This window comes from Pantherophis guttatus, chromosome 9 (genome assembly GCF_059756535.1).
Source record: "Pantherophis guttatus breed Tessera chromosome 9, ASM5975653v1, whole genome shotgun sequence".
Lineage (NCBI taxonomy): Eukaryota > Metazoa > Chordata > Lepidosauria > Squamata > Colubridae > Pantherophis > Pantherophis guttatus.
Genome location: NC_142071.1, coordinates 2,367,816 through 2,390,265, shown reverse-complemented (window position 1 = coordinate 2,390,265; position 22,450 = coordinate 2,367,816). Strand labels below are relative to the sequence as shown.

The 22,450-nt window shown below is 43.0% G+C and overlaps 2 protein-coding genes across 3 annotated transcripts; one reads left to right on the top strand and one right to left on the bottom strand.

Annotated features, from left to right (window-relative positions):
- Positions 1 to 4,270: 4,270 nt before the first annotated feature.
- Positions 4,271 to 17,831, bottom strand: LOC132709500 (small serum protein 2-like). 2 transcript variants are annotated; one of them, XM_087875790.1, is made up of 4 exons: positions 17,713 to 17,831; positions 7,392 to 7,482; positions 6,507 to 6,636; positions 4,271 to 4,652 (listed from the first exon to the last, which is right to left on the bottom strand). In XM_087875790.1, the coding sequence occupies exons 1-4, from the start codon at positions 17,713 to 17,715 to the stop codon at positions 4,550 to 4,552; spliced, it is 327 nt and encodes a 108-aa protein (XP_087731916.1). In that variant the 5' UTR covers positions 17,716 to 17,831; the 3' UTR covers positions 4,271 to 4,549. The 2 variants fall into 2 exon arrangements, with proteins under 2 accessions (XP_087731916.1, XP_060539338.2); XM_060683355.2 differs by lacking the exon at positions 17,713 to 17,831 and adding an exon at positions 9,400 to 9,510.
- Positions 17,832 to 18,676: 845 nt separating this feature from the next.
- LOC117657730 (small serum protein 4-like) lies at positions 18,677 to 22,307 on the top strand. Its single transcript, XM_087875791.1, has 5 exons — positions 18,677 to 18,784; positions 19,615 to 19,708; positions 20,504 to 20,630; positions 20,722 to 20,808; positions 22,135 to 22,307. The coding sequence occupies exons 1-4, from the start codon at positions 18,782 to 18,784 to the stop codon at positions 20,765 to 20,767; spliced, it is 270 nt and encodes an 89-aa protein (XP_087731917.1). The 5' UTR covers positions 18,677 to 18,781; the 3' UTR covers positions 20,768 to 20,808; positions 22,135 to 22,307.
- The last annotated feature ends 143 nt before the right edge of the window (positions 22,308 to 22,450 follow it).

Here is a 22,450-nt window from a genome sequence, read left to right as displayed (position 1 = left end):
GACTCTTGGTTCTGCTATGAGAGCGTAACGGTCCCTAAAGGGCCATCACATTCCTCCAGCCATTCTAGTCAAGATTGAGCAAAAGCCCCCCTAGCCATGGCTGCCACCAGCTCCTTCAGCAGCAGCTGTGAGTTTAAGAAGACCCTCCCCCAAATTGTGTAGCCGTTCAATCTGGGGGAGTGCCACCCAATTCCTTTTCTATTCTTTTTGTATGCAATATCATATGTCATAATGAAACTATGAATATGACAAAATAAATGCTTGTGGCTTAATGTAAGAGAAAATGTGCAAATTCATATATTTTATGGTGTCCTCGAAGCTCTTCGTACCCGTGGCAGCAGAACATTCCATCTCTACCACAGTGGCACCTATAACAATCCTCTGCGATCCAATGGGACCCAATGAGATGCATTTTCCGATCATAGAGATCAAGACATACGTTTGGTGGCACGTATTGACCTGAGAAGGAAGAACGGAAGAGTTGAAAGTTGAACCTGCAGCAGAATCCAAACCGCCAAACCGTTGCAAGAAAGTTGGAGACTACTACCAGAAATCTACTATTGGTTAAATGTGACAAAGTCTATAGAGATTCTCAGTCATCCAGGTTATGGTTGTCCCAAAGATGGGACAAAAATCACCTGGATGACTGAGAATCTCTTCAGACTTTTAGCTATAAAATTTGGGAAGGACACCCTGGGAATGGATTTCCAGAAGAAAAATTGCAGACTACAGGAACCAGGAGCACCACTCAGGTGATCCTGAGGACACAGATAAGCCTCCAAGTGCTTCAACCACCCTCTAAAAGGATGCAAATGACCAGCTGTCTGCAAGGAATATCAATCCTTCCATTCTCCACCATCCAGTCAGAGTTGAAGAAGATTCTTGGATGAGAAGCAAAACATCTTCAAAGAAAAAACAAAGTCCAGTTGTCTCCTGAAAAAACCCACCTTTGGGATAAATGTGACAAGTATAAAATTTCTTTGCATTGACTAACTACCATTATATTTTAATGATTGATTAGATTAGTAAGGAGCCCTGATGATCAAACATCTTCTGCATTAACACCGTCGGTGTTTCCTGGCCCACTTTAATGAAAACCTGGGTTGTAAAAATTAAGCCCACAACGTTTCTCCCTGCATTACTAAACCTTGGCAAGCAGCACAGCGATGATTTGATTAAATGTATAAAGAGTTTGGTTACCAGGTTTAGCTTGAAGCTCAAAGTCAACCAGATAGCATGCTTGACATGGAACCAGCAGGAGAGAGAAGACGATCAGGCTGAAGAAGACTTTCTGAGAAAGGGAAAGAAAAAAGAAAGAATAAGTCATAAGAGATCTTACTAATTGTTTCAGAAACTGGCTGTTCAAACTTTTTCTAATTCCCCTCCGATAATTCAATCAGGTTCATGAACTATGGAACAAGCCCTCTGGGTTAAGTTTACCATCTTCTGCAAGTGTGCAGTTCGGTCTCTGTTGAACAAGAGGGTCACCCTGGAACATCTCCCTCCGCTCTTTGTGCCAGGTGCACACAATCCAGGATACCCGAATATCTCAACACTTTCACAGAGGTTAACAGATTAACAGAGTTGGGGGAACTTTGTAGGCCATCTAGTCAACCCTTCCACCCAAGCAGGAGGCCCTAGACCATTTCTGACAGAGGGCAGTCCAATGTCTTCTTGAAAGCTTCCAGTGATGAAGCTCCCACAACTTCTGAAGGCAACTTCTGTCCCATCTCTTGATTGCTTTCACTGTCAGAAAATTCCTCCTTATTTCTATGTTGAATCTCTCTTGGTTCAGTTTCCATCCATTATTCCTTGTCTGGCCTTCAGGTGCTTTGGAAAATAGCTTGACCCCCTTCCTCTTTTGATAGCCCCTCAAATATTGGAAGACTGCTATCGTGTCTCCTCTCGTCCTTCTCTTCACTAGACTGGCCATGCCCGGTTCCTGCAACCATGGATCATATGCTTTAGCCTAATCATCCTGGTTGCTCTTCTCTGCACTCTTTCTAGAGTCTCGACATCTTTTTTATAGTGTGGTGACCAAAACTGGATGCAGGATTCTAGGTGTGGTCTTACCAAGGCTTTATAGAGTGGTATTAGCAACTCACTTGCTCTTGATTGTATCCCTCTGTTAATGCAATTTAGGATTGAATTGGCTTTTTTGACTGCCTTTGTTTATCTAACCCTTTGTTTGTCCGCCTCCCTAGCAGTCCTCACCATGGAACGTCTTTCTGTCCTTCTCCCCCCCAGAGGCAAAATTGTTGGGATTCACCCCACACAGTGAAGGGAAATATGCCTTACCCAGATATATACATTCCTGCTCCTTTTTCGGGCCTTTTCCCACCCGCGATGCTTTGTCCATTGTGACTCTGTGCCCTTGAGTTGTGATGTCCCTCACACCAAAAGTGCATTTTGGTATTTGGGTATCTGTCATTAATCCTTCCAAATAGCTAGAAAGTTCACTCTGCTTTGAAGCCCTTGTCCCAAAATTAGACCACAAAACTCTGGATTTTAAACTCATCCCACTCACCCCAAAATGCAACTTATTGGTTTTGCAAAAAGTTCTTTCTGTCCTATCTCTCTTTTGGAGTTCAAAAGAAACATCTGATGGCATTTGATTTCTTCCTGTATTTCTATCCTTCTTCGATCCAAATAACATACAGAATGAATCTCTGATTATTTTCCCCAAACTTAACATCTTCTACGGTGACTTTCTAAGGTGGGCTTTAGTTGCAAATGAAGAACAAACCATTTTACTTACCATCTTGGCTTCGGGGGAGACCCAAGAAACTCTTGGTAGGGAGGAAGGACAAGGAGCCGCACTTCTCTCTGAGGCCACAAAGGAATCTGCTCCTCCAATTTAAATGAAAACCCAAGACCTCCCCTTCTGCAATTTTCTTAAAAAAATATATTCTGAGCGAAGGTTTTGGCAAAATATCCACTTTCAGAGGGAAAACATTTCTTTACAAATAGTTTTGTGTTTGTTTTGCAGATGTGATAAAGGGAAAGCATTTCATCAGCTTCAGATCCACCTGGCTAGAAAAAGACCAAATGACGGAGAGATTGAAGATCTCCAGAAGAATGTGAGAAATTGAAACGGCCAGATGTGCAGCCTCCAGCCCAGCTTCTCCCAAGATGCCCCCTACCCATATTGAGGACTCAGGATGGTAGACCACCAGGTCTACTGTTCTCTCGGAAGTGGGATTCAGTCTCAGTCTTTCCCAGGGACTTCCAAGCCAGAATGGGGCATTTGAGAGCCTCAGGAATGTCCTCTCTTGATATGGATTTCCCTGCAGGCTCCTTGTGGGTGACAATCTCAGGGGTTTCTGTCCTTCATTAATCCTGCCCACTTGCTCTCTGGCCCTGCTCAAGGTGAGCTACATATTCCCCCAACGGATCTCCTGTAAGAGACTTTTCTGTTCAAGGTTCCAATGTCCTCTTTCATAATATGATGTTGTTCATGAACTTTGGAAAAGGCCCTCTAGGTTAAGTTTACAAAATTGTGCAAGTGGGCATTTGAACTCTATTACCCAACAGGGTCAACCTGGAACATCTTCCTCCAGAATACTTGAATATCTCTCTCTCCATTGATGTTGTTGGGATTGAGCCCACCATAGATGGGCAGAGATGTGCCTTATCCTCGCATTGGTGGGATCTGCCACTTTTTCATGCCTTCTGCCACTCGTGATGCTTTGGTGGGAGGAGAAGGGATAGCTCTGACTGTAATCCTGAGATGATATGTCCCCCATACCAATAAATGTGTTTCTGCATTTGTGTGTCCCCTGTTAATCCTACTAAATAGCTAGAGAGTAAACAAAATGCAAGAGTCCTGGCCCACATAGTACCCCAGGGAAATTTGGATGTTACATTCACCCCATGTATCACAAAATGTAATTCATTCGTTTTGTGAATGTATATATTTTGTCCTTTGTCTCTTCTGAAGTTGTAAAGAAACTTGACCTGATGGCATCCGATTGTCATTTCTTTCTGTTATTTCTATCTTTATTTTCTCTAAATTACGTACACAATGAACCTCTGATTATTTCCCCAACAGTTACAACCTAATTGTCCCAAAGCCCCCCCCCCCATTTCCTCCGGCCATTCCCTTCCCTTCTCCCGGCCAAGGAAATTGGGCTCCGGTTGCAAGTGAAGAACAAACCATTTTACTTACCATCCTGGCTTTGGGGGAGACCCAAAAAATTCCTAGTCGGGAGGAAGGAGAAGGAGCTATATTTCTCTCTGAGGCCAGCAAAGAATCTTACACAGGAATATGTGACTTTTAAAGAAATGATGGAAAAATTGCTCCTTTTTATTCAAGATTTCCAATCAATGCAATTTTGTATGGTACATAGCTTTGCATAGTCATAAGAAGTATTTTATCTTTATATATATATTCGTATAGACCAAAGTTTTCCAAACTTGGCAACATTCATTGCCATTTGCAGCATCTCTTGGTCACAGTTTATGACATTTCCCCAAAAACTGATGTGAGAGGTTTATTCAGGTTCATTTACACATGAGAGATTCATTCCAGTTTGTCCACGCGAAGAGATCAGACATCACAGCGCTGCGTTGGGTCATCAAGTTTATAGTATTCGTATTGACATGTCACATCATTTTGCACTGCTTTGCACCCTGGAATCTTTTTAACTTCTCTATGAAGGAGGAAGAAAAGGGAGGAGGAGGAAGAAGGAGAGGTCATGGTCAGTCAAAGTTCCAGATAGTATTTCTGTCTTTATTGTATCTAAATAATGTACAGAGTATTTCTCCCATTTTTGTAGCTACAACGATGACTCTCGGTTCTGCTATGAGAGCGTGACAGTCCCAAAGGGCCACCACATTCCTCCAGCCATTCTAGTCAAGATTGAGCAAAAGCCCCCCGAGCCATGGCTGCCACCAGCTCTTTTAGCAGGAGCTGTGAGTTTAAGAAGACCCTCCCCCAAATTGTGTAGCCGTTCAATCTGGGGGAGTGCCACCCAATATAGAGCCAAAGGTGATATATGACCAGGTCCTTTGGGCAGGGAGCAAAAACCCACATCCATTCTATGATGCTATAGTTGAATCAAAACTGCTTCCTCCTCATCCTTTAAGGGCCTCCAGGTACTTGGCCAGAACCACCACAGCATCATCTATTTGAGTAAGGGTAGGTCACTAACTGGGGATCACCAGCATGTTGGTTCTGCACCCCATAGTGATGGGATGACTTCCCCCAAAACTCCATGTAGAGGTTGAAAAGGAGAGGTGGGAGTCTTGATCCCTGAGGTGTCCACGTTGTGGAGGACATGACTTCTCCTTCTCCGCCAGTACCAACTGGAAGTGGCCATGGTGGAAAGAAGAGAACTACTGAAAACAATGTCTCCCAGAAAGGAGGTCCAGGAGGGAACCATGGTTGATGGCATCGAAAGTCACTGAGAGGTCCAGAAAAGCCAGAATGGTTGCATTTCTCCATCCCAGGCTCTCCAAAGAACGTCAACAAGTGTCACTGATGACATTTCAATGCTATGTCCCACTCTGAAACCAGAGTTAAAGGAATCTGGGAATTTGCTTCAGCTTGGTCCCTTTGTATACTCTCTCAACAATTGCATGAAAGTTATCTGTTGGGTCTAAGGATGGCCTCTTAAGACGTCAGGAGTTTCACCCCCTTCCACAGAGAGGGCTTAAATATCCTCCGATTAACCACTTGCTTTCTCCCAGGAGGGTCAAGCTCACCAATCTCTCACCTACTAAGACCATGTCTAGTTCCTCAAGAGCAACTGGCCAAAATTTTCCTAGATAACAAGGATCAGCCAGGATCTGCCCAGTTAGGAACCAACTCTGAGGAAAGCTGAGCTCTATCTGAGAGATGGAATATTTTTTGCACAGCCCCCTGGAAAGCATCCCCCACCTCCCGTGTACCAAGGAGGGACCTGAACACCCAAAATAGGGCTGCTGGTCGTCAATGCAAAAAGGGTGGAGAAGTCATTACACTTTCCTGTCTGTTTCTCTTTCACCAGAAGGTAAGTCCTAAGGTAGGTTCTTACTTGCCCTCTTTGGCCTTACTCTTTGTCTGCCTCCAGCAGCACTCTGGACATCTCTAATGCAGAAGATTGATGTAGAAGGTCTTTTCCTTCCATCTTTCTTTCTTTCTTTCTTTCTTTCTTTCTTTCTTTCTTTCTTTCTTTCTTTCTTTCTTTCTTTCTTTCTTTTTTCTTCCTTCCTTCCTTCCTTCCTTCTTGAATATGTGATATCTCAATAAATTCCTGTGCATTATAGAAATGGCTAGTGTCTTTCATGATGAAAAAGTAAAAAGTTGAGGGTAGATCTCAATGCCTTATTTTACTGCACCAAAGGAAGTTGGAGGTCAATGCTTTCCCCCCCCTTGCTTTCTCCCACTATCCATTTCCCTTTTTCCTTTCCAAATTGATGTCATAATAAAACTATGAATATGAAAAAAATAAATGCTTGTGGCTTAATGTAAGAGAAAATGTGCAAATTCATATATTTGATGGTGTCCTCGAAACTCTTCCTACCCGTGGCAGCAGAACATTCCATTTCTACCACAGTGGCACCTATAACAATCCGCTGCGATCCAACGGGACCCAATGAGATGCATTTTCCGATCATACTCATCAAGACATACGTTTGGTGGCACATATTCACCTGAGAAGGAAGAACAGAAGAGTTGAAAGTTGAACCTGCAGCAGAATCCAAGCCGCCAAACTGTTGCAAGAAAGTTGGAGACTACTACCAGAAATCTACTATTGGATAAATGTGACAAAGTCTATAGAGATTCTCAGTCATCCAGGTTAGGGTTGTCCCAAAGATGGGACAAAAATCACCTGGATGACTGAGAATCTCTACAGACTTTTAGCTATAAAATTTGGGATGGACACCCTGGGAATGGTGTGGGGGTAGGAATTGATTTCCAGAAGAAAAATTGCAGACTACAGGAACAATTAGAATTACTCAGGTGATCCTGAGGACACAGATAAGCCTCCAAGTGCTTCAACCACCCTCTAAAAGGATGCAAATGACGAGCTGTCTGCAAGGAATATCAATCCTTCCATTCTCCACCATCCAGTCAGAGCTGAAGAAGCTTCTTGGATGAGAAGCGAAACGTCTTCAAAGAAAAAATAAGTCAGTTCAGTTACCTCCTGAAAAAAACCACCATTGGGATCAATGTGACAAGTATATTAATTCTCTGCATTGACTGACTACCATTTAATGATTGATTAGACTTGTAAGGAGCCCTGATGATCAAACATCTTCTGCATTAACACAATCGGTGTTTCCTGGCCCACTTTAATGAAAACCTGGGTTGTAAAAATTAAGCCCACAACGTTTCTCCCTGCATTACTAAACCTTGGCAAGCAGTACAGCGATGATTTGATTAAATGTGTAAAGAGTTTGGTTACCAGGTGGAGCCTGAAGGTCAAAGGTAACCACATAGCATGCTTGACATGTAACCAGCACGAGAGAGAAGACGATCAGGCTGAAGAAGACTTTCTGAGAAAGGGAAAGATAAAAGAAAGAATAAGTGATAAGAGATCTTACTAATTGTTTCAGAAACTGGCTGTTCAAAGTCTTTCAAATTCCCCTCCGATAATTCAATGAGGTTCATGAACTATGGAACAAGCCCTCTGGGTTAAGTTTACCATCTTGTGCAAGTGTGCAGTTCGGTCTCTGTTGAACAAGAGGGTCACCCTGGAACATCTCCTCCCCTCTTTGTGTCCGCTGCCCACAATCCAGGATACCTGAATATCTCAACACTTTAACAGAGGTTAACAGATTAACAGAGTTGGGGGAACTTTGTAGGCCATCTAGTCAACCCTTCCACCCAAGCAGGAGGCCCTAGACCATTTCTGACAGAGGGCAGTCCAATGTCTTCTTGAAAGCTTCCGGTGATGAAGCTCCCACAACTTCTGAAGGCAACTTCTGTCCCATCTGTTGATGGTTCTCACTGTCAGAAAATTCCGCCTTATTTCTATGTTGAATCTCTCTTGGTTCAGTTTCCATCCATTATTCCTTGTCTGGCCTTCAGGTGCTTTGGAAAATAGCTTGACCCCCTTCCTCTTTTGACAGCCCCTCAAATATTAGAAGACTGCTATCGTGTCTCCTCTCGTCCTTCTCTTCACTAGACTGGCCATGCCCGGTTCCTGCAACCATTCATCATATGCTTTAGCCTAATCATCCTGGTTGCTCTTCTCTGCACTCTTTCTAGAGTCTAGACATCTTTTTTATAGTGTGGTGACCACAACTGGATGCAGGATTCTAGGTGTGGTCTTACCAAGGCTTTATAGAGTGGTATTAGCAACTCACTTGCTCTTGATTGTATCCCTCTGCAATTTAGGATTGAATTGGCTTTTTTGGCTGCCTTTGTTTATCTAACCCTTTGTTTGTCCGCCTCCCTAGCAGTCCTCACCATGGAACGTCTTTCTGTCCTTCTCCCCCCCAGAGGCAAAATTGTTGGGATTCACCCCACACAGTGAAGGGAAATATGCCTTACCCAGATATATCCGTTTCTGCTCCTTTTTCAGGGTTTTTTGCCACCCATGATGCTTTGTCCATCTTGACTCTGTGCCCCTGAGTTGTGATGTCCCTCACACCAAAAGTGCATTTTGGTATTTGTGTCTCTGTCATTAATCCTTCCAAATAGCTAGAAAGTTCACTCTGCTTTGAAGCCCTTGTCCCAAAATTAGACCACAAACCTCTGGATTTTAAACTCATCCCACTCACCCCAAAATGCAACTAATTGGTTTTGCAAACTTTTCTTTTTGTCCTCTCTCTCTTTTGCAGTCGTAAAGAAACATCTGATGGCGTTTGATCTCTTCCTATATTTTTTTTTTCAATAAAAAACCTTTTTATTCTAATATATCAAAGGCAGTTTACAGATTAAGTTTAATACAATTTTTGTTATAGCCATGGTAATTTGGGAGTCACATAATATCTCTCAGGTTACTTGAATTACAGCAGCTGGGTAAGAGAATGCATAATTGTTTTCCTATTATCCATTTCATTCACAACAACATTATCCTTTAAGAAAATATGGAAGTTGTCACCCTTTTTAATCTTGTGTGTTTAGGCAAGGAAGATAACGCAGTATCATTTCCCACTGTCTTTGCGAAACTGTGACATACAGGCATGAAAGATTTTGCCATCCTTCCTTATTGTCTGTTTTCCCTTTTCTCTCTCTCTCTCTCTCTCTTTTTTTTTAAAAAAAAGCTTTATTTTTTTAAAAAAGATTTCTTCTTTGGATATTTTATCCAAATAACGTACAGAATGAACCTCTGATTATTTTCCCCACAGTTACGACCTCGTACAGTGAATGTCCCAAAGGGCCCCCTCATTCCTCCGGCCCTTCCCTTCTCACGTCCAAGGAAATTGGGCTCCGGTTGGAAGCGAAGAACAAACCATTTTACTTACCATCTTGGCTTCGGGGGAGACCCAGGAAACTCTCGGTAGGGAGGAAGGACAAGGAGCCGCACTTCTCTCGGAGGCCACAAAGGAATCTGCTCCTCCAATTTAAATTAAAACCCAAGACCGCCCCTTCTGCAATTTTCCTTAAAAAAAAAAAATTCTGAGTAAAGGTTTTGGCAAAATGTCCACTTTCAGAGGGAAAACATTTGCTTTAGAAATAGTTTTGTGTTTGTTTTGCAGATGTGATAACGGGAAAGCATTTCATCACCTTCAGCGACATAATGAAAGGTTGGATAATGGCTAATTTGCAAGATTAAAAGGTCACCGGGTAACCTTAATGGAGAGTCCTAAACCCAGATTTGGAGATTTTTTCAGGTTTTCAATAATCTTCAACCGTCACCACAATACCCCGGAACACTATAACCATCATAAAGATGCTACCAAGCGACCAAATTTTTCATCACATGTCCAAGTGAGTGTTATGCCCAATGGTCATAAGTGTGAAAAGTGATCATTTGTCACTATTTTTCAGTGCCATTGCAAATTTGAATGATCGTTAAACGGACAGTTTTTGCTGAAACCTGGGTCAACATTTAATCCACATTTCTCCTAGCATGGTGAGACCTTTGCAATTGGTTCAGATGAATAAGGAGTTGGGTTACCGTCTTTAAGCTCAGGTCGACAAAAAGACGCAAAAGCCTTTGACACGTAGCCGGCATGAAAGAGAAGAAGATCAGAATGAAGGAAACTTTCTGGAAAGAAAGGAAAATAAGAAAAGGCCATCAGAGAACTTAGTAGTTGTTGGAGCAACTGACTGTTCAAAGTTTTATATTATATTTTATATTTATATTTTATATTGTTTATACATATCAATGCGTGAATAGTGTGATAGCTGCGTATCATACATTTCATTACTATAAACATAAAGTTATTACTCCTAGTTATTTCATTTTCATAGTTTCATATACACATATCTTTAACTATCACCCTTTTGTTCTTTCATATACCTTCGTGTCAATATATCTATCTATCATCTATCTATCTATCTATCTATCTATCTATCTATCTATCTATCTATCTATCTATCTTTCTATCTATCTATCTATCTATCTATCTATCTATCTATCTATCTATCTATCTATCTTTCGATCTTTCTATCTATCGATCTATTGATCTATCGATCGATCTATCGATCTATCGATCTATCGATCGATCTATCGATCTATCGATCTATCTATCTATCTATCGATCTATCTTTCGATCTATCGATCTATCTATCTATCGATCTATCTATCGATCTATCTATCATCTATCTATCTATCTATCTATCTATCTATCTATCTATCTATCGATCTATCGATCTATCAATCTATCGATCTATCTTTCGATCTTTCGATCTATCGATCTATCGATCTATCGATCTATCGATCTATCTTTCGATCTATCGATCTATCGATCTATCGATCTATCGATCATCTAGTCCCCTTCCTAGACAGGGACGCCCTCCGTACGGTCACTCACGCTCTCATCATCTCTCAGTTGGATTACTGCAATGCCCTCTACATGGGGCTGCCCTTGGGGTGCACCCGGAGAGTCCAACTGGTCTAGAATGCAGCCGTGCGAGTAGTTACAGGTGCTTCCCGCTACTCCCATGTGACACCACTTTTGCGCGAACTGCATTGGCTGCCAGTGGTCCTCCGGATCTGCTTCAAGGTGCTGGTACTCACGTATAAAGCCCTTCATGGCACGGGCACAGGGTATTTGCAGGAACACCTCCTACTGGCCTCCCATGCCCCAGTGCGCTCACATAGGGTGGCCCTCCTCCGGGTCCCCTCAGCCAGACAGTGTTGGCTGGCAGTCCCCAGGATGAGGGCATTCTCTGTGGTCGCACCGACCCTCTGGAATGAGTTGCCCGTCAAGCTCCAGACAGCCCCCGATCTCCGCACCTTCCACGCCGACCTTAAGACATGGCTCTTTCAGCAGTTTCCCTGATCTGTTGCTGATTTTAATTTTGGGGATTTGGGGGATTTTATTTGGTTTTAATATTAATTAAATAATTTTCATTGTCGGGTTGTTTTTATTGTTGTGAGCCGCCCCGAGTCCTACGGGAGTAGGGCGGCATACAAATCTGACAATAAATAAATAAATAAATAAATAAATCTATTATTATTCCCCTCTTATTTTTATCTCAATTTTAATTTGTTTTTATCCCTTCCAATATCGCTATAATAGTCAAAGACATGTCCCACCCCACTTCCTTTAGTTAACTCTTCACATCAATTGATATCAAAAATTCATCCTAAACTTTTCCTTCTTTTGATGAGTTGGCTTAATGGACGTTTGTACTTTCTCTAGGTGAAAATTGATACTTTAAAACTCTATATGTATTATATTACTCTCTGCAATTCTATCCATATTGTTATACTTTTTTTTCCTGTATTTTTTAATAATTTTCAATAAAAATTTATTTTAAAAAAATCATCCTTCAATCTTTCAGTATTCATTGCCTCAATGTACACTCCTAGTACCAATCACAATCATTAATACATAATTCTATAATAATAGAGTATAATTCTATTAATACACATATGTATATTTATTCCAATGTCTAATCTTCGAAGTTCCCCATTGCATCTTCAATGCAAATGAATTCATGGAGGCTAGAATAGTGGGGGTGAAGGCCAGAATATGTCAGAGCACATCAAATTCCCGACAGAGGCAAAAATTCCTTCCTCGGGTATCCTCCTTCACAGGAGAGGATGGACTCCAAAGAATATCAAAGATTAAGATGCTTATTTGAGACCTATATATTCAGCTTCATTCACATGTGAGTTATCTGTTATGATGCCTCAATGTCAGAGATGGCTTTTTATGACCTATGGACCTTCATGGCTGGATGAGGAATTCTGGGACTTGAAGTCCACATGCCACATAGGGGCCATAACTCACCACCTCTGCTCTATATGAATGTTGTGGTCCGTCAGCGGCCTGTGCAGATTGTAGTTGATTCTGACAATGAGGAGGCTGGTGTGGTGTTGCGCCAGCACTCAAGTCAGACAATGAGGAGGCTGGAGAAGATGTGGTGCCAGAGGCAGGGATTCAGCCAGGGCCTTCAGAACCTCCAGAAGCTTCTTTAAGTGAAGAGGACGAAGAGGAGGAGCCTCTTCTCGATGCACAGGCGCGCAGAGCTGCCAAAAGGCAGGAGTGGCTCCTCAGGAGGAGGTCTCCTCGAGAATAAGGCTTGGGGCTAATTGGCCACTCCCTTAGCCTATTTAAGGAGGAATGCCAACTGAAGCAATTTGTAGGGAACAACTTTAGTTTATTCTCCTTCGCGTCTGGATTCTCTGCAAATTGCTTCTGGGCTTTCTGCCAACCTTTGTAAGATTGTGATTGCTTTGTCTTTGGATTCTTGTAGGCTGTTAAGAAAGTTTATTAACAGCCTTTGTTTGAAAAAGACTGAGTTATTTTAGTAAATTAAGTTTTGAACAGACTTTGTGTGTGCTGAGTTCTTTGGGGTCCGTCGCTGAGGCAGAACAGTGAAGGGATGAGACACCAACTGTAGTCATCAGTCCTATAGAATTCTTGTTCCCATGTTTCTGTCTTTAACATGGCTGTTATTTAATAAAACAAACCGAGAAGAAAATTATTGAGATGAGGGATTTATTCAGGTTCATTTAAACAGAAAAGGTTGATTCACGTTCACTCGTATGAAGAGAGGAAAATCCAACAAGCTTAACAGCGCTGTAATGGGGCATCAACCTTATAGAAATCATATCCGCATGTTTCTGGATTAGCCATTGCAATGCATCCCGGACGATGGGGGACCTCACCATATCTTGATGGAAAAAAAAAACAGGATGGGGAAGAGTTGGAAGAAGAAGAAGAGGGTATGGTCAGTCAAAGTTGGCCTTCATTGGTAAGGACCTCTAAGATCATCTGCCACCTCAGAACTTGCAGAGAACCATTGAACCTTCCTAGGAGAACGGTTGATTCAGCCAAGGTCTGGTTTGATTCTGAATTTTGGGACATCCTTCTTTGTATAGAGCAGTGTTTCTCAACCTTGGTAGCTTGAAGATGGGTGGACTTCAACTCCCACCCATCTTCAAGCTTCCAAGGCTGAGAAACAATTGTATAGAGAAATCTTAAGGTTGGGACATGTAGGAATTGATTTTGGATGGCCCCGCCTATACATTTTATAAGCAAGTAAGTAAACAGTTAAGAAAGACAAACATCTAGCTCAACTTCTCAATGGCCTCCAAAGTTAATATAATGAGCCAGAGAGGGGCAGGTCACCTATTAACCTAGATTAGTCATGGAGGACTATCATGAAATAGTAACTATCATTGAAATGTTTGTTGAAACCATTGATCTAGCCACCCATCTGACACTGAAGAACGGATGGCAACCAGCCAACAGTTAAAGCATCGTTATAGTACAACTAGTGTAAGTGTGTGTATTAAAACCACAAATAGTAAAAACCTGGCACCATAACCAACACTAACAATCCACACCAAGCATGCTCATCAATCTCACCCTATCCCTCTGCTTTTCTGAAATCTTAGAGAGGCCTGGCAAACATCCGGTGGAAGGGTGCACCTCCTGACCCCATCTCCCCCTTACCCAGGAGAGACCAACAGGGCTGCTGGTTGACCCTCTACAATTACACTTTCCCATTGCTATCACTAGAAGGTTTGTCCTAATATAGGCTCATATTTCTGCTCAGTTGGCCTCACTCATCTTCTTCTTCGAGCAGCGCTGTAGATCAGGAGTCCCTCACCCTTAGTCCACGGACCAGCACCCATCCATGGCATGCCAGAAACTGGGCTGTAGAAACCAAAAAAGCCCCATTTGTGGGAAGCTACTCACCCTCTGGTTCATGGAAAACTTCTCTCCGGTCCCTGGTGCCCTAAACGTTGGCAGGCATTGCTATAGGTTCCTCAACCCTAGGCACAAAGTTTTATATGTATCCATGAATCTTAGGAGAAGACGTGAGAAAATTGAAAGATCTGAGGGTTGCTCGGAACCTTTACCCACCTTTTGCAACAATGACTTCCATCTCTACGACACTCACAATGGAAGCCATTATCATCGTCCCAGGTGGACCCAATGAGATGCTTTCTCCCGTTTAGATCAGGACATGTGTTATGCTCCACCAGTTTTCCTAAGGGAAAAAAGTCAAGTTGAATTTGCAACTGTATTCAAATTGTCAAACTGAGAAACCTTCTCCTAGACTTGAAATCGGGAGCTTGGTTTAGCTCAACAGACAGAAGCACTGTAATGTAACACCAGCTGTCTGCAATTAAAGTAAGATCGAATCTCGCCAGGCTCAAGGTTGACTCAGCCTTCCATCCTTTCTAAGGTAGGTAAATTGAGGACCCAGTTTGTGGGGGCAATAAGCTGACTTTGTATAAAATATACAAAAGTATGAAGGCTATTGCTTAACGCATTGTAAGCCGCCCTGAGTCTCCGGAGAAGGGCGGCATATAAATCAAATAAAAAAAAAAAAAAACTTGAAGACTATTTTCTGAAAACTACTAATAGACGAAGTACATTACCAATCTACTAATGGACAAATACAGGTAGTCCCTGACTTACAATTTTTTTAGGGAGAATTCCAAGTCACAATGTGTGATGTCTCCTGTGGATGATGGCTCATCCATGTCTTCCTCAGAGGCTTTGGGGGAGAATGAGAGAATGAGCATGCCTTGGCTGGGGAGAGCTTGCAGGCCAATGAGGAAGAGGGGGAGGAGCAGCCGGCCTTGGTAGTGTTGTGGCTCCGTTATCTGAGCCTGTGTCATCAGCAGGAGAGGACTCCGAGAGTGAAGGGGAGGAGTTGGCAAGGCCTCCCTCTCCAGGACCCTCCTCTCTGGCAATGCCTTCGGTGTCCATCGAAGGGCAAGAGATAGGGCCTGGGCCAAGTACATCTACGCAGCCACAGGTGGACAGTGATGAGGGTAATAAGTCTTGGCTGGACCCACGCCAGCGTCGCAGAGATAAGCGCGTGCAACAGAAGAAAGGGCGTGCCCGAGATTAGGCTGAGTCACTGGACCACACCCCACAGGATATAAAAGGGAGCGTGGTGGCCAGTCAAACCTTGTGACGAACAAAGCTGAAAGCTTCCACGCCATTCTGCATTGCTGGACTTTTTGCTATAGACTTTGCTGGATTATCTCTGGACTAGATTGGCTCCGTAATTATTGAGCTTTTTCTTTTGATGTACCAGGAGTGGGGAGAAGTTATCTCTCCTCTTTGTAAATAATAAACTTTTGGCAGGCAGCCACTAGTTTGTTGCCAAGTTCCGTTATCATAAGGAAAAGGATTTTGCCGGCTGGTTTGGTCTTTAACTCCTGAACGTCTGTTGGTGTGTGTGCATGGGGTTGGGGACAGAACAGGTAGATGCTAGAGCAGGCAGGGCTGAGAGGCGGAGATCTGCCAGATTGATGGGGAAAAGGCCCCGCCCCACTTAATGGGTGGCACCGATTGGGGCAGGCAGAGGGAGGTGCTGCTGGACGTAAGGTGTGTGGATCATGGCCAGATGGTTGTTTGTGTTTCTGGAACTCTGCAGCTCGTGGATTTAATTCGGTTGCAAAGAGCATTCATGTTCGTGTTTGCAGCAGCCGGTGATCTGTCGGATGGACTAATTGGCCATTCCCTGGAAGGTTAGTCTGAAGCTTGTTCATGGCTAGCTTCACTGAAAAAGACCCCTTGCCGTCAGCGTCTCGGCACTGACATAGAAAAGGGAGGATGAAGCCTGAACTTTTGCCTGCTAAATCCCTTTGAAGATTCGGTCTCCTTGGAGATGAGGAGGGGGGAAACATTCCTGTGAACTGACGGAAAAGGAATCAGGAGAGTGACTTGGAAGATAGCCAATGAGAAGTAGAGAATTGGGGATCGGAAAGGGAGGGATTGGGGGGCACAGGTAGGTATTGACCGCGAAGAGTCAGGATCAGGTTGCTGTGCTCGAATAAAGAGAAAATTTCCTTAAAGACTGGCAGTTTGGAAGTTCATTTATTTTGAGATAGCATCGAAACCTGACAGACGGTCAATACTGACCTTTGCCCCCCAAGCATTCCTGGCTTGGACTATTCCTGTGGCGTCTCCTTCCAAGCCCTGAAACACGGACCACCGGACTTGTTGACAAACCTCGGCAGAGGCCCCTGACTTTGGTGGGAATTTTGACCTGCTTGTTTTTGGAATCTCTCCTTCATTTCCACAACTGTTTGGCTGTAAGTTGGCTTCACTACCTGGTCGCAAGACTTTTGACTGAAACCTGGGTCAACATTTAATCCACATTTCTCCTGACATTATGAGACCTTTGCAATTTGTACAGATGAATAAGGAGGTAGGTTACCATCTTTATACTCAGGAGGATAAGTAGACCCAATACATTCTTCTCGACACGTAACCAGCATGAAAGAGCAGATCAGGATGATGAAAACTTTCTGGAAAGAAAGGAAAACAAGAAAAGACCATCAGAGAACTTAGCAGTTGTTGGAGCAACTGACTGTTCAACGTTTTACAAAAGTCCTCTTTGATAATGCGATGTTGTCTATGAACTTTAGGAAAAGCCCTTTGGGTTAAGTTTACAATCTTGTGCAAGTGTGCAGTTCGGTCTCTGTTGCACAAGAGGGTCACCCTGGGACATCTCCCTCCCCTCTTCTTGCCAGCTGCACACAACCTAGGATACCCGAATATCTCAGCCATTTTTTCATATCCCTAGCAGTCCTCACCCTGGAACGTCTTTCCGTCCTTCTCCCCTCCAGAGGCTAAATTGCTGGGATTCACCCCACACAGTGAAGGGAAATATGCCTTACCCAGATACATCTGTTTCTGCTCCTTTTTCAGGGTTTTTTGCCACCCGTGATGCTTTGTCCATCTTGACTCTGTGCCCCTGAGTTCTTATGTCCCTCACACCAAAAGTGCATTTCGGTATTTGTGTATCTGTCATTAATCCTTCCAAATAGCTGAAAAGTTCACTCTGCTTTGAAGCCCTTGTCCCAAAATTAGACCATAAACCTCTGGATTTTAAACTCATCCCACTCACCCCAAAATGCAACTAATTGGTTTTGCAAATAGTTCTTTTTGTCCTATCTCTCTTTTGGAGTTCTAAAGAAACTCCAAAAGTTTGATTTCTTCCTGTATTTCTATCTTAATTTGATCTAAATAACATACAGAATGAACCTCTGATTACTTTCCCCACAGTTACGACCTGGTACAGTGACTGTCCCAAAGGGCCCCCTCATTCCTCCGGCCCTTCCCTTCTCACATCCAAGGAAATTGGGCTCCGGTTGGAAGCGAAGAATAAACCATTTTACTTACCATCTTGGCTTCAGGGGAGACCCAGGAAACTCTTGGTAGGGAGGAAGGACAAGGAGCACCTCTTCTCTCTGAGGCCAGCAAGGAATCTGCTCCTCTAATCTAAATTAAAACCCAAGACTGCCCCTTCTGCAATTTTCTTTAAAAAAATATTCTGACTGAAAGTTGTGTAAAGATATCCACTTTCAGAGGGAAAACATTTGCTTTACAAATAGTCTCGTCCTCTTTAGATCTTTAGACAAATAGTTACGAGATCTTTCTCTTAAAGGTTCCAATGTCCTCTTTCATAATATGACTTTGTTCATGAACTTTGGAAAAGGCCCTCTATGTTAAGTTTACAATCTTGTGCAAGTGTGCATTTCAACTGTATTACCCAACAGGGTCAACTGAGAACATCTTCCTCCAGAATATTTGAATATCTCTCTCTCCATTGATGTTGTTGGGATTTAAGTCCACCACAGATGGGCTGAGATGTTTCCTTACCCTCACATTGGTGGGATCTGCCACTTTTTCATGCCTTCTTGTCACCCACAAGGAGCCTGCAGGGAAAGCCATATCAAGAAAGGACATTCCTGAGGCTCTCAAATGCCCCATTCTGGCTTGGGAGTCCCTGGGAAAGACTGAGACTGAATCCCACTTCCGAGAGGACAGCATCACCTGGTGGTCTACTATCCTGAGTCCTCAATATGGGTAGGGGGCATCTTGGGGGAAGCTGGGCTGGAGGCTGCACATCTGGCCATTTCAATTTCTCACATTCTGCTGGAGATCTTCAATCTCTCCATCATTTGGTCTTTTTCTAGCCAGGTGGATCTGAAGCTGATGAAATGCTCTTCTTTCATCACATCTGCAAAACAAACACAAAACTATTTGTAAAGCAAATGTTCTCCCTCTGAAAGTGGATATTTTGCCAAAACCTTCGCTCAGAATATTTTTTTAAAGAAAATTGCAGAAGGGGCGGTCTTGGGTTTTCATTTAAATTGGAGGAGCAGATTCCTTTGTGGCCTCAGAGAGAAGTGCGGCTCCTTGTCCTTCCTCCCCATCAAGAGTTTCCTGGGTCTCCCCCGAAGCCAAGATGGTAAGTAAAATGGTTTGTTCTTCATTTGCAACTAAAGCCCACCTTAGAAAGTCACCGTAGAAGGTTGTAAGTTTGGGGAAAATAATAAGAGGTTCATTCTGTATGTTATTTAGATCAAATAAAGATAGAAATGCAGGAAGAAATAAAACGCCATCAGATGTTTCTTTAGAACTCCAAAAGAGAGATAGGACAGAAAGAACTATTTGCAACACCAATTAGTGGCATTTTGGGGTGAGTGGGATGTGTTTAAAATCCAGAGGTTGATGGTCTAATTTTGGGACAAGGGCTTCAAAGCAGTCTATTTTCTAGCTATTTGGAAGGATTAATGACAGAGACACAAATACCGAAATGCACTTTTAGTGTGAGGGGCATGACAACTCAGGGGCACAGAGTCACGATGGACAAAGCATCGCAGGTGGGAAAAGGCCCGAAAAAGGAGCAGAAACGGATGTATCTGGGTAAGGCATATTTCCCTTCACTGTGTGGGGTGAATCCCAGCAATTTTGCCTCTGGAGGGGAGAAGGACGGAAAGACGTTCCAGGGTGAGGACTGCTAGGGATATGAAAAAATGGCTGAGATATTCGGGTATCCTGGATTGTGTGCAGCTGGCACAAAGAGGGAAGGGAGATGTTCCAGGTTGACCCTCTTGTGCAACAGAGACCAAACTGCACACTTGCACAAACTTGTAAACTTAAGCTAAAGGGCTTCTCCTAAAGTTCATGGACAACATCGCATTATCAAAGAGGACTTTTGTAAATCTTTGAACAGTCAGCTGCTCCAACAACTACTAAGTTCTCTGATGGCCTTTTCTTGTTTTCCTTTCTTTCCAGAAAGTTTTCTTCATTCTGATCATCTTCTCTCTCATGCTGGCTACGTGTCAAGGACACTGTATTGCAAATACTGTTCTCGCTAAGTATAAAGATGGTAACCTACCTCCTTATTCATCTGTACAAATTGCAAAGGTCTCATCATGCCAGGAGAAATGTGGATTAAATGTTGATCCAGGTTTCAGTCCAAAGTCTCCTAACTGGGCTGAGAAACACCTTCCGTATTAATGCAGAAGTCTTTGGGTCAACAGGGGTCCTTTCAAAGCTCATAAATGAAATGGAATAAAATAAAATAGTATGCAGCTAATGCAGAGAATATATATATATTCTCGAATATATATATTCTCGAATATATATATATTATACAGGTAGTTGTCAATTTACAGCCACCATTAAGCCCAAAATTTCTGTTGCTAAGTGAAAGAGTTGTTAAGTGAATTTTGTCTCATTTTATGACCTTTGCTGCCATACTTCTTAAATGAATCCCTTCGGTTGTGAAGTTAACGGGATGGTTTGTTAAGTGAATCTGGCTTTCCCATTGAGTCTGCTTGTTAGAAGGCAGAAAAAATTGACCACATGACCCCCAGGACATTTCAACCGTCATAAATATGCATCTCAATTTTGATCACGTGACTATGGGGATGCTTCAATGGTCAGAAGGTTGAAAAAGGGTCATAAGTCATTTCATCCAGTGCCGTTGTAACTTTGAATTCTCACTAAACAAACTGTTGAAATTCGTGGACTAGCTGTATTTGTCCCTTAGTAGATTGGTACTGTCCTTTGTCTGTTAGTAGATTTCTGAGAGGAGCCTTCAACCCTACTAGAAGGTTTCCCATTGCAGGTTGACAATTTGAGTGCAGTTGCAAAGTTCATCTTGACTTTTTTCCCTTAGGCAAAGAGGTGCCGCCTAGCACATGTCCTGACATGCATGACGGGAGAGAGCATCTCTTTGGGTCCACCTGGTCCATGGGTAACTTCCGTTGTGAGTGCCGTACAAATGGATTGCTTTGTTGCGAAACGTGAGTAAAGGTTCCGAGCAACTTTCAGATCTTTTAATTTTCTCACGTCTTCTCCTAAGATTCATGGATACATATAACACTTTGTACCTAGGTCGGATGCAACAGTGGAATCTATGACACTGCCTCCCAACCTTTAGGGCACCAGGGACCGGAGACAGATTTTTTCGTGAACCAGAAGGTGAGTAGCTTCCCACAGATGGGGCTTTGCTTGTTTCTGCGGCCCAGTTTCTGGCATGCCACGGACCGGTGCTGGTCCGTGGACCAAGGCTTGGGGACCTCTGACCTAGCACGCTGCTCGAAGAAGAGGATGAGACTGAGCGGAAATAAGAGGCAATATTAGGACATACCTTGTAGTGATAGGAATGAGAAAGTGTAATTGCCTTTATTGCATTTGTAGAAAGTCAACCAGCAGCCCTATTGGTCTCTCCTGGGTGTAAGGGGGAGGTGAGGTGGAGAGGGGAATATCCTTCCAGCGGATGTTAGCCAGGCCCCTTTAAGATTTCGGAAAAACAGTGGGATAGGGTGAGATTGATGAGCATGCTTGGGATGGATTGTTAGTGTTGATTATGGTGCCAGGTTTTTACAATTTGTGTTTTCAATGCACACACTTACATTAATTGTGCTATGATGCTGCCTTAACTGTTGGCCTTTTTCATTCTTAGATGATCAATGGTTTCAATAAATATTTCATGATAGTTCCCCATAGCTAATCTGGGTTAATAGGTGGCCTGCTGCTTTCTGGCTCATTATATTGACTTTGGAGGCCATTGAGAAGTTGAGCTAGATCAGGGGTGGGCAACTGTGGCCCTATTACAACCTGTAGACTTCAACTCCCAGAATTCAGCTTGGCAAGCTGTCTCAGGAATTCTGGGAGTTGAAGTCCACAGGTTGTAAAAAGGCCACAGTTGCTCACCCCTGAGCTAGATGTTTGTCTTTCTGAAATATTTACTTCCTTACTTATAAAATTTATAGGCTTCCCAACTTACCTAAAGGAAATGGTGGGCAGCTTACGTTCATTATCTTTCCAATGCTGAGCAAGCAACGTTATGTAGGGACCCAATATTGTTGGGTGCAGAAGAGAGTAGAGAAACTGAGGCTGGCAAGAAGGAGGATTTCTCCTTGCTTCCCTTCCTTTTCCTGGCCAATCAGGACTGGGGAATCCTCGTTTTGTCCATCCTGCTGGCCATGGTTGCATTTCTCCAAGAAGCTCCCTATCCATATCACAATCCAACACGGGACCATCCAAAATCAAATCCTATGTGTCCCAACCTTGAGGTTTCTCTATGCCAGGGAGGATGTCCAAGAATTGGGTGTTTGGAATCAAATCAGATCTTGGCTGAAACTTCCTTTCTCCTAGGATGAGTCTATAGTTTGGTTCAGGTTCTAAGGTGGCAGATGATCTTAGATTCAGAGGTCCTTACCGATGAAGGCCAACTTTGACTGACCATACCCTCTTCTTCTTCTTCTTCCTCATCCTCCTCACCCCTCTTTTTTTTCCCAACAGAGAGATCTGGGAAGCATAACAGTGGTAAATCCAGAAACATGTCAATATGATTTCGATAACATCCATGATACATTACAGCGCTGTTAAGCCTGTTGGATTCTCCTCTCTTCATACGAGTGAATTTGAATCAAACTTTTCTGTTTAAGTGAACCTGAATAAATCCCTCCTCTCAATATCTTGTCTTCTTTTCGTTTTATTAAATAAGAATAAATGTTAAAGACAAAAACATGGGAACATGAATTCTATAGGACGGATGACCACTGTTGGTGTCTCATCCCTTCACATAGAGCAGAGGTGGAGAGCTATGGCCCTGTAG

Coding starts and splice junctions, on each gene's coding strand:
- LOC132709500 (XM_087875790.1), bottom strand. Junction 6,637..7,391: donor TGACCTTCAGGCTCCACCTG/GTAACCAAACTC, acceptor CTTCCTTCTCAG/GTGAATATGTGCCACCAAAC. Junction 4,653..6,506: donor GGAATGTTCTGCTGCCACGG/GTAGGAAGAGTT, acceptor CCTCCTTCATAG/AGAAGTTAAAAAGATTCCAG.
- LOC117657730 (XM_087875791.1), top strand. Junction 19,709..20,503: donor TCTCGCTAAGTATAAAGATG/GTAACCTACCTC, acceptor TTTTTCCCTTAG/GCAAAGAGGTGCCGCCTAGC. Junction 20,631..20,721: donor GGATTGCTTTGTTGCGAAAC/GTGAGTAAAGGT, acceptor CTTTGTACCTAG/GTCGGATGCAACAGTGGAAT.